The following is a 12134-nucleotide window of genomic DNA, read 5'->3' as shown; positions in this document are numbered from 1 at the left end:
AAATAATAATAATGCTTATTTAAGATGATAGGATTATGGGCGTCTTTGATCTTCCTGCCCATTTTTCCGCACAGCGTGCAGGAGTACACTGCCGTGGGCAGCAACGCGACTGTGGGACCACACCTGCACACCTGCACCGCAGCACCTGTTAAGCTCCTTTGGTTGTCACTCATGCCCGTCTGGACCACCCTATAATTAACCTTTCTCTTATTGTCTCCATTCCCCTCACCCCCTCTGGGTATCAGATTTCAAATTTTATAGCAACATATCTTTCTCTTTCGCTTTAACTCTATACTAGTTATTGTGCTGAATTTTAATTTTATCCTCAACCACAGTTCCAAATATTACTAGTGAGCAATGCCACCCTTCTCTCGCTTGTTCCCTAAAACTTTGCCTCTTTGGAAATTCCAGGTGACCTGGAGTCTCCAGGCCTCTGTGGTCATGCATTTGTTCTCTGGCAGACACCCTGAGGGGTGTTTGTGCTGGGAGGTGACACATGGCACTGGAGTAGATTCTGGTCCTCATGCTGAGGACCAATACACTGCCCAGGGCTCTAGAGCCTTTGCTCTAGAGCCTCCCTGAGGCTGGGATGCTGGAGGCTGGGGAGGGGCCCGCAGGAGTTCCAGCTCATTCTCCCTACACTTCCTGTCTGAGTTCGCCTAGGGGCCCAATGGGACAGCCTCAGTTGTCTGCTGGTTTTCAGTACTAAAATGGCCTTAAACAACTCCGCTTCTTAATCACATGAATTGGAATCTGTTGCTCTTTGCTTAAAACTCTTCAATGGCTTTCTATTAATCTAAGAAACAAGTTCAAGTCCTCCTTTGGAGTCCTGTGGACCCCCCTGTGATCTTGTCCTGCTTGCTTCTCCCTCTCTCTCACTTTCTGCTTCTCATCCATTGTAGCCTGTGCCCAGTCCCTCACTGTGCCCAGGTTTTTCTGGCCTTAGGGCCTTTGCGCATGTCATGCTTCCTGGCTAGAATGCTTTTCCAAGGTATTTAAAAGCTGAGCCCCTCATCCACGAGGTCTCAGCTAAGTATCACCTCAGCGAGACCTTCCCTGGCTATTTCATCTACGCAGGCCCTTCCTTGTTGCGCTCTCTCTCGGCATCCTGTTTGCTTTCTGTGTAACTTTTACTTTGTAGTTACGTCTGTCTACTTGTTGTCTGTCTCTTCTACAGAGCATACGTGTAGGTGCCAAAAGAGCAGGGACTTATTTCTGCTTTGCTCACCACTCACTGTGTATACACAGCACATAGCAATTCAATACGTATCGGTTAGGTGAAACAAAGTCAACCACAGAGTGGAAGGGGCCCTAAGGTCACCTAGTATGCCCTCCTCATCTTTTCCACACCATGCCTAATGGGTTCAGCACAGAACCTTCTGGTCGTAGCAAATTCTCTACTTGGGTATCTTGAAATGTCTGTTAATTGTAATGTATATTGAGTGGAAATCTGTCTTTCTGCTTGAAACTTCCACCTACTTGTCATCTGGAGTTAAACATAATATACTTCATTCTTTTCAGAGTCATTTTCAAATATGCAAATGTGGTCATCCCACCCTCCCCACGCTCCTCTTCCACCGCTTCCATTATGTATCTCCCCAGCCCTTCTCGATGAATGTTACCTAACTGGAGGCATCTCAAATCGAATTCAATAAGAAGAATCTTGTGGGATCAATTATCGCCCTTATTTTATTTTTTTAAAGAAAGGCATTTTTAATATTTTATTTATTTTTAGAGAGGGGGAGGGAGGGAGAGAAACATCAGTGTGTGGGTACCTCTTGTTCACCCCCCACTGGGGACCTGGCCCACAACCCCGGCATGTGCCCTGACTGGGAGTCAAACTGGTGACCCTTCGGTTCGCAGGCTGGCGCTCCGTCCACGGAGCCACACCAGCCAGTGCTATCGCCTGTATTTCAATATGACTCTATAGAAGCAATATAAAGCTGCAAACATTTTCTCTTTTCTAACACATCATGCCAGTAATTCTTATCAGGTGTGCAATCAACCCAAACCACTGCTTTCATTTCTCACACATGAACTCAAGTCTCCCTCACCTGGTGCATCTAATTGCTTCCACTTAACTGTGGATTCTATCTCTCATATCGTTAGTTTTGATCCATCATTCTAACCTGTCTAGATCTCTTTGAATCTGGTTCCCATCAGCTGACTTATTAGTGCTATCTCCTGACTCTGTGTCAGTGGAGCACTTGACAAGCCTGTTCCCTTTGACTTCAAGTTGCCAGTGGGAATGCTGAACCAGGCACTCGAGCACAAGCTGGAGAGACCGCCTCAGTCATCATGCTTTGGGTATGTATGGTCACTTAGTCAGGCCCAGAGTCACATAATTGCCATGTTGTCCCTTACTGTTCTAGTGCCTCCCGGCAGCTCCTGCATGCTCTGTATAGCTGTCCCTTGATTTACCGGCCTGCGAAGCATAGCAGAAAAGGAAGTGAGGTTAATCTAGGTGTTTTGTTGTTTTTTTTTTTCTTGGTGAACAGCACAGGAAGCAGGCTAGAAGCCACAGCGGGATGTGGCAGTTCAGGACAAAGGCTGTCTGTCACCTTGTACTAGGCTACTGGTTCATTCAGTCACAACATCCCCTGTCTCTTCCATTTGCCTCACAGCAACTGTCTCATCTCACGTCTTTAATCTTCCACCTCCTTTCTCTCCCTCTTGGCCGTCTCTCAAGACTTACGCGCATTTGGATGAAGGCTGAGTGAGGGATTTGCTACAGTCCAACAATGAGAAGAATATGAGTTAATAACTCTTTTTTGTTAAAGATTGTTTTTACTTTTAGAGATGGGAAGGGTGGGAGAAAGAGAGGCAGAGAAGCATCAGTGTGTGGTTGCCTCTTGCACGCCCCCTACTGGGGACCTGGCACACAGCCCAGGCATGTGGGCGGCTGGGAATTGAACTTGCGACCCTTTGGTTTGCAGGCTGGCTCTCAATCCACTGAGCTGCCCCAGCCAGGGCAGAGTTAATAACTCTTTTGATGAAGATCTGAGGCAGCCTTCCTGGGCAGCCCAGAGCATCCCTTTCAAAAGGTCTAGCTCTTCCTAGTTCTTCAGTTCCTCTTTAGTACTTTCTCACCCTCCCTTTCCTGGACTGAACTTCCACCTTACTCTAAGCAGAAGCTGACAACCCCGTTCCCACACACAGTGGACAGAACCTACTTTCTGCTTCTGCACCAGAGAGGCAGCGAAGCCTCACCTCCGTGCTATGGAGCTCGCTGCCTCTGCTGGTGTCTGAGGGCTCCTCCAGCGGGCTGGCAGGCTTCCTCCCTGTCAGTCAGCGGCTTCCTTCAGAAGCTGTCTGGGCTGGGGCATCAAAGACCCACCTGTGCCTAAGAGCAGCGCGTGGGTAGCGCCAGGGCTGTGAGGTTCTCCTTTCTGTGGTTTGTTGGCGTCTATTTCTGCTTTCTCAGTCTAGAGTGCTAACTGCCCATTTCTCCTCCCTCATTCCTCTTTTTCTCCTGCTTTCCCTCTAGCCCCGCCCTCCAACCCTCAATACCTCTTTGGTCCCGGGGAGACAACAGCAGCATTAACGGTGGCTGTGGAAGAGGTATTGCCCAGTTCTTTGTGTCCCTACCCAGAGCTCTGCCTGAATGTTTAAGCAATCCTTTCTCACCCTTAAACTTGTTTCAAGATGACACCATTCCTGCTGCTTTAGTAATCGCCCATTTCTGATGGAAGAGCTGGCGCACGGCTAAGTGCCAGGGGGGAGATTCTGCTCGCCTGACTGGTTTTGCTTTTAAGTTGTGTACCCTCTCCAGTGCGATGAGCTGAATTTTGTCCCCCCAGATCTGGATGTTGGAGCTCCACTTCCCAATGGGTTGGCGTTTGGAGTCGGGGCCTTTGGCAGCAAATTGGGTTTCGGCGAGGGCATGAGGGTGGGGCCCTCTGCTGGGACTAGTGCCCTTACCAGAGGAGACACATTTCTCTCCGTCCCGTGAGGAGGTACCAAAGAATTGGCAGTGTGTGAGGAGGAGGGCCCTTGCCGGTCAGCTGACACCTTGATCTGGGTGAAAGCAAATTCCTGTTGTTTCAGCCACCCAGTCTATGGTCTGCTGTTATGGCAGGCAGTCTGAGCAAACTAGTACAAATTTTCAGGCTAATTATTTGCATTCAAGTCTACATGCAAATTGAATTAGCTAATTAATACAGGTATAAAGTAGCTCAGGGTAGCAGTCTCTAGGGACTTCATTTCCCACTAATTCCCATATATTTATATACCTCCATTTGGAACTCCTGGGTTAAACTACCCTGGCTTCTCATCTAACTCTAAAGCACTCAGACAATTTTATGCAAATGTTCTTCTGTCCACATTGCCCTGACTCTTTCTGAAATGTTGCACTTCTTTTTCTCTAGGTTAGCCTTTGGGGCTGAGGAACCAAGCCATGACTCCATTTCGTGGCCAAGCCCAGGGTTATATCTCATCCCCTTGCCCTGTTCTCTTCACTATTATGTTGCGAATTAGGTAATAAGCCCTGGCCAGTGTGGCTCCGTTGGTTGGAGTGTTGCCTGTCATCAAAAGGTTGCAGGTTTGATTCCCAGTCAGAGCACAGTCTAGGTTGCAGGTTCGATCCCCTGTCTGGGTCTGCAGGTGTTCAGTTCTGGTCCAGGTGCCAATCTCCTGTCCAGGTGCATATGGGAAGCAACTGACTAATGCTTCTGTCTCCCTTCGATAGTTCTCTCTGCCTCTTCCTCTCTCTCTAAAAGCAATGAAAAAAAAAGTCCTTGTGTGAGGATTTTTTAAAAAAAAATTAGGTAGTAAAATGCAGCTTTCTGGTTTCCTTTTCATAAATAGAAGTATTCAAATGGCCAGCTTGTCGCTGATGTCAATCAAATGATGATGATATCTAACATTTAAGACTTCTAACTCCTTCACATGAATGTCTCATGTAATCCTCACAGCCAACCCTGTGGAGTAATGGGTATTGGTCTCATCTTAGGGATGAGGGAATTCAGGCCAAGAGAGATGATGAACTGACAGACTACCCAGCCAGCGCGTGACATTGTCAGGGTCTGAATGTAGGCAGTCTGAACCCGGAGCTCACATTCCTGACTGCGAGGTCACTGAAGTCTTCACCAGGCCTGTCGTCTGGAAGGAGCAAAAGTCGAGGTGGAAGACCCGAAAAGCAAGTAGTTAGCAGTCTCGACTTGTCAACTCCGTTCTGTTCCTCTTTGGGAGGACGGGCAGTGTCAGTTACTTCCGCATGCCTACCTCCTAGGGGGTGTCCTGGCTCATGCTAAATATTAGAAGGTGCTTGTGGAATAAATTAATCTTATCGTTTCTTTTACACATTAAAATTCCTCACTCCATGTTGGTCATCTAGTTCATTCTCAAATACTTTTTGAAAGAAAGATACTTTTTAAAAAAAAAAAACCTCAGGTTTAAGTTATTTACATGTAAGCTATTTATTATTATGTTATTATAATATAATATAGTTATACATTATTTATTGTACAGCATATATATGTATTATGTATTTAGTTACATATAGTAAAGTACTCATGTCTTGGAATGACAGCTCAGGGAATTTATGTATATACCCATGAAATCACCACCTAAATTTCTTCTGCTGGTTCTTGGACTTCAAACGAATGGACTCATACAGTGCATACTCTGTTCCTAGCTTCTTGCAGAACACATGTTGTGACATGCACACAGACGGTCATGCTGTTGGTGTGTTGGTAGGGTTGTCTGCCCTGCTTTGCCTCGGCACTACCACAGCCCTCACCCCAACCCCCCATCCGTCATCTACGCTGCTGCTGCTGTTCTCATGCTAAAGCATGGCTGCTCCTTCCCTCCTAAATCACACTCAGTGGCTCACTATGGTCCACCAAATAAAGTCCAAGTTCTTACACATGTTTAAGATTCATTCTCCTACCCCTCCCCACCCTCAGAATTTTCCACAACCTTTCCACATTTATCTCCTATTACTTTCCTCCATAAACTTGACATTTAACGCAAACCAAAGCTATTCTATGCACTAGTGTTTCATGCGGCTACCTTTGCCCCAGACTACTGTTTATTCCAACTTCTCCTATCAATTATTTCTGACTTTTAAAACCCATTTCAAATGACATCTCCTTTGCGGAGTTGTCTCGGGTTTCTCAGTGACCACGGCACTTTATTGCATTAGGGGTAAAAATAAATAACCAGCGTAACAGAAGTCCCAGCTGAACCTCCAGGGACTTCAACCTGCTCTGGACCTGTCCGATATGTGCGGAGCCTCCTCGTTTGCATGTCCCACCTGCTGGAGGGATGGGGGGCCTATGCTGAAGGGGTTAATACAGAGGTTCCTGGGATCCGAGAATGGGGAACCAAGAGCCCAGCATGCAGTCTGTCTCCCAGACTGGTCCTAGGCTGGCTGGTGTCTGGACCCCACCAAGAGAAGGAGAGAATAGGCTGTTTCCACAAGGGAATCTTTAGTGACCTGGGGCACAAGCAAACTTGCATTCATCTACAATTCAAACAGTGGGCAATGCAGACACAATGAGAGGTAGGCGCTGTTCCCTGCTTACCACTGGGCACCAGCAGCCCAGCTGCAGTTGGTGCTGAGCTGAGCAGAGCCACAGCAGATGACGTGCAAGTGGGCTTGTTGCTACGCTCGTCTGAATTCCCAGAATCCGAGGGGACCCCCCGAAATCCTTGAAGAACACTTTCTATGGGGCCAGGACTCTGTGTAAGCAGCCTGGGGACAAAAGTCTACAGAACTTGGATCATTATTGTTGACGTAATTTTATTTATGTGCACAGACTAGTAAGGCCTGGAAAAACGTGGGTTATGCCAACAATTCATTTATGATCTGAAGTGCTTTAAAACTTATCTCCATGTAAGTATCTAATCGGATCCTCATAAAAACCACGTGAGGTGGACATGATTATCACCAGACTTCCCCCGTCCCACTGGACTTGAGCCGAGCGCTTGCCGTGGCGAGAGGCCCAGATTTGTCAGCTGACCCCAGTTTGAACTCTCCATCTTCTGCACAAGCTGGGCGATCCTAGATAAACCCCAGCCTCTCTGAACTTCAGTCTCTTGCCTGCGGGATGGGAATAACAATCCCTTTTGCACGGGAGGCCATGAAACTCCGAGATGACGAACCCTTCCCGTAGGATTGTGAGACATCATCGTGACTTTCTGCCATTGCGCGTATCTGCTGCCACAGATCAGTAGTTCCCATAAACGTCTGGGCAGACTAAAGATAATGAAAGTAAGCCTGCTCATGCCTTAGTCATCCCGGGGTCATCTCGTCTTACAGAGTGAGCACTCAGCAGGGTGACGTGGAGTCTCCATCTCCCGTAGGAGTGTGGTAGAGAGAACCCAGCCTTCAGAACTGCTGGACTGCACACCAATACAGAGAGTCCGAGACTGTTTATTAAATTAATTCAGATACATAGCCACGAGAGATACAATAAGTCGAATCAAGTTTCCCAGGAACATAATACACAGAGAAGACACACAGAACATTAGCTACTTTAAGAGAGCAGGGTTGGCAAACATTTTCCATCAAGAGCCAGATAGCAAATATTTCAGGCTTTGAGGGTCATGCTGTCTCCATGGCAACTGCTCAGCTCTGCCATTTTGTCAGAACACTGGCTGCAGCAAATACCTAGGTAAATGGAAAGGGCTGGATTCCAACAAATTATATTTTAAAATACAGGTGCTGGGCTGTATTTTGCCCACGGGCCCGAGGCAGCCAACTCCTAACACAGAGGTTTGTCCTGTTGCCAAGGAGAATTTACAACACAAGAAAGTAAGGGAAAAGCTGGAGGTGACACAGAATGGAAAGGTTGAAATCAATGAGGAAAAGTGACGTTCTCCATTAAGTTTTAAGAACTAAAATGAACAAGTACATATAGGTTTCATGTAAAATGTCTATTATGAAAACAAATTTTATTCTACACATTCAAAAGGGAAAAAAGTCAGACTGGGGTTTTAGTTACCTGAACACTCACAATGAGCCAAAAGTGCAAATTGGCTTCCTTGAAATTCGAACCTGTGCCAGATCCCATTAATGGAAGCAGAGGGTCCAGACCAGGCAAGCGACCAGCCCAGTGAGATAATGAGGCTCCGGCTCCATGCGCTTGCATTACCACTGGGTCCCTCGCACCCTCCCACGCCAGACACAGCAGGCTCATCGGGAGACGACCATTCCCAGAGCCCGCTGAGGGGGGAGCAGCTAGACATTCTAGGGTCTGCTCTGACAACGTCTGTGCTGCCTTCGAGAGAGAGAAAGTGGTGTGTGTGAGCTCAGCGTGGAAAGGCTGCGACCGGGCGAGGGGAGGGGCGGTGGGGGGAGGGGAGGCACCGGAATCCACTCTGGCCTCTGCTGGGCTCAGGTCTGCTCCTCCCCTTCAGGATCCCAAAGAAAATACAGGTTTCTGGGAAAACTGGAGGGGGAGACATCAATCATATTTTCTCAAAGGTCTTTACCTTGAGCTTTGTTCTCTGAAAACTATGCTTCCTTACCTGAGAAAAACAAACGTGTCGAAGTGTGGAAGGAAACATTTGGAGGATTTCAAACGAGGCCATGAAGGGAGATGAGTGCTTGGAGCCGGTGGGTCTACTGTGGGAGTTCTCGCAGCCACTGATAATTCCCTTGCAAAAAAACTAATTATGTTTGGAGAGGACGTCTGTGCCTGATACAATAATTAAAAATAAATCGCTCTCCTTGGAAATGCAAATTACCGAGTGTGAAAGCAGTGCTGTTGGTCACACAGACGATAAACAGATGTGTTTTCTCAAGTCTGTGAGGTGACACTGATTGGTTTTCCATTCCGGCTACAACGGGGCCTGAGTAGCTTTTGAAACAAAGGGAAGGGACCTCAGGTCCAGTGGGGACACTTGTCTACTCCTGGGGGGGACAGCGTTGAAAGCCTTAAGCCATGAACCCCAACTTCACCACCATCCTCTTGCTTTTACCTGGCTGAGAATAGGGGATCTGGAGGAGCCAGACCTGACCCATGGGCCCCCTGAACCCCTAGCCCGCTGCCATGGGAGGGGACGTGGCACTGTGGACCGCCCATCCCCCACATAACCACCACAGCCCCAGAGTGCTGTCCGCTCTGAGAAGACAGGGCATTGGCTAAGAGCCGGGAGCCAGGCAGGCCTTGTGGTGCGGGGAGCAAGGGAAGATATGAGTCTTGGGGGGCTGACCGGAGCACTGTTGCTAGGTTTAAAAAAAAGTTTTCCTTAGCGATGACTTAGTCTTACAGGGGGGAAAAACTCAGGCCACAAAATGCTTTATTATTTAATAAAAAAACAACATTGACTAAGCACCTACTATGCAGAGCTTTTGCGTGGCTCTTGCCGATGGGACGAAGGGAAAGTGGGATTTCTGCCTCGAAGGGAGCTGCATTGCAGTGGGAGGCAGATGTAATGGGAAAGAGGGGCATATTCCCAGTTCCTCCCACCTTGCTACGTCAGGCCCCTCCCTACACCTCTTCCCTGGAGGTAGAGAATTACCGAGAGCCAAGGTGAGGGCAGCTCAGGGTGTTTTGCAGGCAATCAGTGACTGAGAGCCCAGGAGAGCTGAGAGAGCCCCCCACCCCGCACTGGGCTTGGCCACAGGATCTCACTGAGCCCCAGAGGCTGTGAGAGGGCGGGACTTCTCTCCTCCCAGATGGGGAACCTGAACCTCCATGAGGTGAGTGAAATCAGAGTCATGATGCCATCCAGTTCCTGGGGGGAGGGGCATGCAAGGAGTAGATGAGGTCACACACAAAGAAACACTTAACAGTGCCTGGCACCACATACACACTCAATGAACATCTCCTCAGATTCCTGGGGGACGTACCCAAGGCCACAGACAAGAGAAAGGCAGAGCCACAATTCATGCGCACACTGGTGTGATCCGTCCAACTGCGAAGTCCACGCTGTTCCCACGGGACTGCAGGCGCCTCTCGGGAGTCAATGGTCTTCCTCTTCCTCTCCCCACCTGCTGGCGGGACTGTCTCCAGCCCCGTTCATGTTCACCCAGAGGGCCTTTTGTTTCTGGGACGCTAGTCTCAGTGCTGACAGCTTCCTGGTCTTCCAGTATAAGCAGAGGGCGGAAGCGAGCAGAAGAATGAGAAGAATGAAGGGGCAGACAAGTAAAAAATAGATAAAAGATGTTGAAGAGCAGATCCTAGAAGGAAACGTGGGCTCTATAAAGAAGAAGGAAAGAAAGAAAGAAAGAAAGAAAGAAAGAAAGAAAGAAAGAAAGAAAGGGAGAAAGAAAATAATTAGTCTTTGATTTATTTGTACTAATTCAATTATAAACACTTCTAGGATTCATTGTTACAGGCAAATACCTGTAACAATAAGGGGCCCTAATAGAACCAGCCCCTTAAATCACCCTGAGGAGCAAAGGAGAGAGTGTGAGGAGCCAAGAACTCTCCCAACCTACCCTGCCTGGCCTAGCAATTTCCAACCACTGGAGGCTCCAATGACCTACTTAAAACTAACAGCCAGAAAGAAAGCCAAAACAAAAAAGAAAACCTCTCCTTTAATCTTCTTTCCTCAGAAAAGGTATGTATAATTCAACCCTTGTCAACTCTGCTGCCGGGCCTGAAATTTTAACTGAATTATTCCCACTGCTGTTGCTTCTTAATCAGCCTCCCTCCCTGCCTCCCTCTCTCTCTCTCTCTCTCTCTCTCATATGCATGGTCCTCATAAAACAGCACCTACAGTGAGACTCAGCATCCCTTCCTGACTCCAAATTCACCCCCCTCTCCAGGCCCCCTCCATTCAGCCCCATGTCTATGCTGTTCTTCCTGCTGCCCCCCACCCCAGCATGCTCTCTGCACCCTAATCCTCTGGGTCCCCTGGGTCCCCTGGCCCAGCTTGGAGCACACTTCCTCCCCCAGGGGGTCCTACCTCACCTCAGATACAGTTCTCCCATATCCCCTCACACTCAGATCTGTTCAGACCTCTCCCGGTCCCCTTCTAGCCCTCTCTGCTGTTTTACCACAGGTGCGTGCATGGGTGACGGGGCCACTTGTTTCCACGGCCCCTGCAGTGCCTGGCACATGTGCTTGATCACTTTTGCTGAGCTGAGTGAGACTGGACTGAATGGGGCAGAAGTTACCACGTAAAGGCTGGCTGAAGATGCCCCATCCGCAGCTGCGGTCCCTGGGCGAGCGTTGTCAGCACCAGACACAAGGAACACACGCATGCAGCCTCGGAGTGGGTCCCGGCCACACAGCAGGGACACGGACAAGAGGACCGCATCCACACAGGCTCCAGGACACAGACCCTCGAGTTACTAGTAAAAGACCAGCCTCACAGTCTCTCGATACAAAAAGACACATGCTTCATGAGACACCAACTACAAAATGCAGCCTTCCAGCTACATTCACTTACGACAGGGTATTCCAAATGAGGCTGCTCTGAAAGTCTGATGCTAACAGTGGCTGTGCTTTCGTTGGAAAATTGTCATAACATAAGCAATTCCTTTTTCAGAGGCTAAGCCACAGGATTCTTGGGATGGCAGACCCTTTGAGATGAAAACAACAGGTTCCGAGGTCATTTTGATCAAACACATGCTTCAAGGATTCCATTTTTGGCATTGCTGATACATTTTGCACCCCGAAGAATGTCTTTATTGGAACTCAAGTAACTAGACACTGGTCCAGTTCCTGCATTGGGAGCTCCTGGGGGACAGGGCCCACGTCTTGTGCATCTTTTTCTTTTGTGCAGCACTTTGCCCACAGGTCATCAATGGGGACGGACAGATGAACGGGTCACGAGAGTGAATTCCGTGCCCAGGAACCCAGGGGTGCAGCCACCATCTTCTGCACAGAGCGAAACCCTCATTCACTGAACACGGCGCCTCTGAACAGGCTGGCGAGGAGCTGCCGGGCTTCGTTGTTGGGATTTCCTCTGGTCTCATTCATAAGCTCCATCTTAAATTGGGTGTTTGATTTTGAAAGGGTGGGCAATGAGAAAGCTAGATTTTGAGTCCTTTTTTATCCCTTCTCTACATCCTATCTAACCCCTCTAAGGCCCTGCTTGGCGATAGTAATTTTGCCACGTCTTATCTGAATACATTTGAAGGCATGTATTGAAGCCGGAGGTGTACACAGAGATGCTCAAAGAGAATGGAACTGAAGAACAAGAGGCTAAGGGTGCTGGCCTTGGTACTTCAC

General features: G+C 48.4%; 1 protein-coding gene across 1 annotated transcript in view; it reads right to left on the bottom strand.

Annotated features, from left to right (window-relative positions):
• Positions 1–5581: 5581 nt before the first annotated feature.
• The window catches only part of CD101 (CD101 molecule), a 40533-nt gene continuing 33980 nt past the window's right edge, over positions 5582–12134 (bottom strand). The window contains exon 9 of the mRNA XM_028503143.2: positions 5582–10151. Coding sequence (XP_028358944.1) covers positions 9916–10151 — 236 coding nt within the window. The 3' untranslated portion in view covers positions 5582–9915. The remainder of the gene's footprint in view (positions 10152–12134) is intronic.

This window comes from Phyllostomus discolor, chromosome 14 (genome assembly GCF_004126475.2).
Source record: "Phyllostomus discolor isolate MPI-MPIP mPhyDis1 chromosome 14, mPhyDis1.pri.v3, whole genome shotgun sequence".
Classification (NCBI taxonomy): Eukaryota; Metazoa; Chordata; class Mammalia; order Chiroptera; family Phyllostomidae; genus Phyllostomus; species Phyllostomus discolor.
Note: the sequence above shows the minus strand (reverse complement) of the source record. Positions and strands in the feature narration are given on the sequence as shown.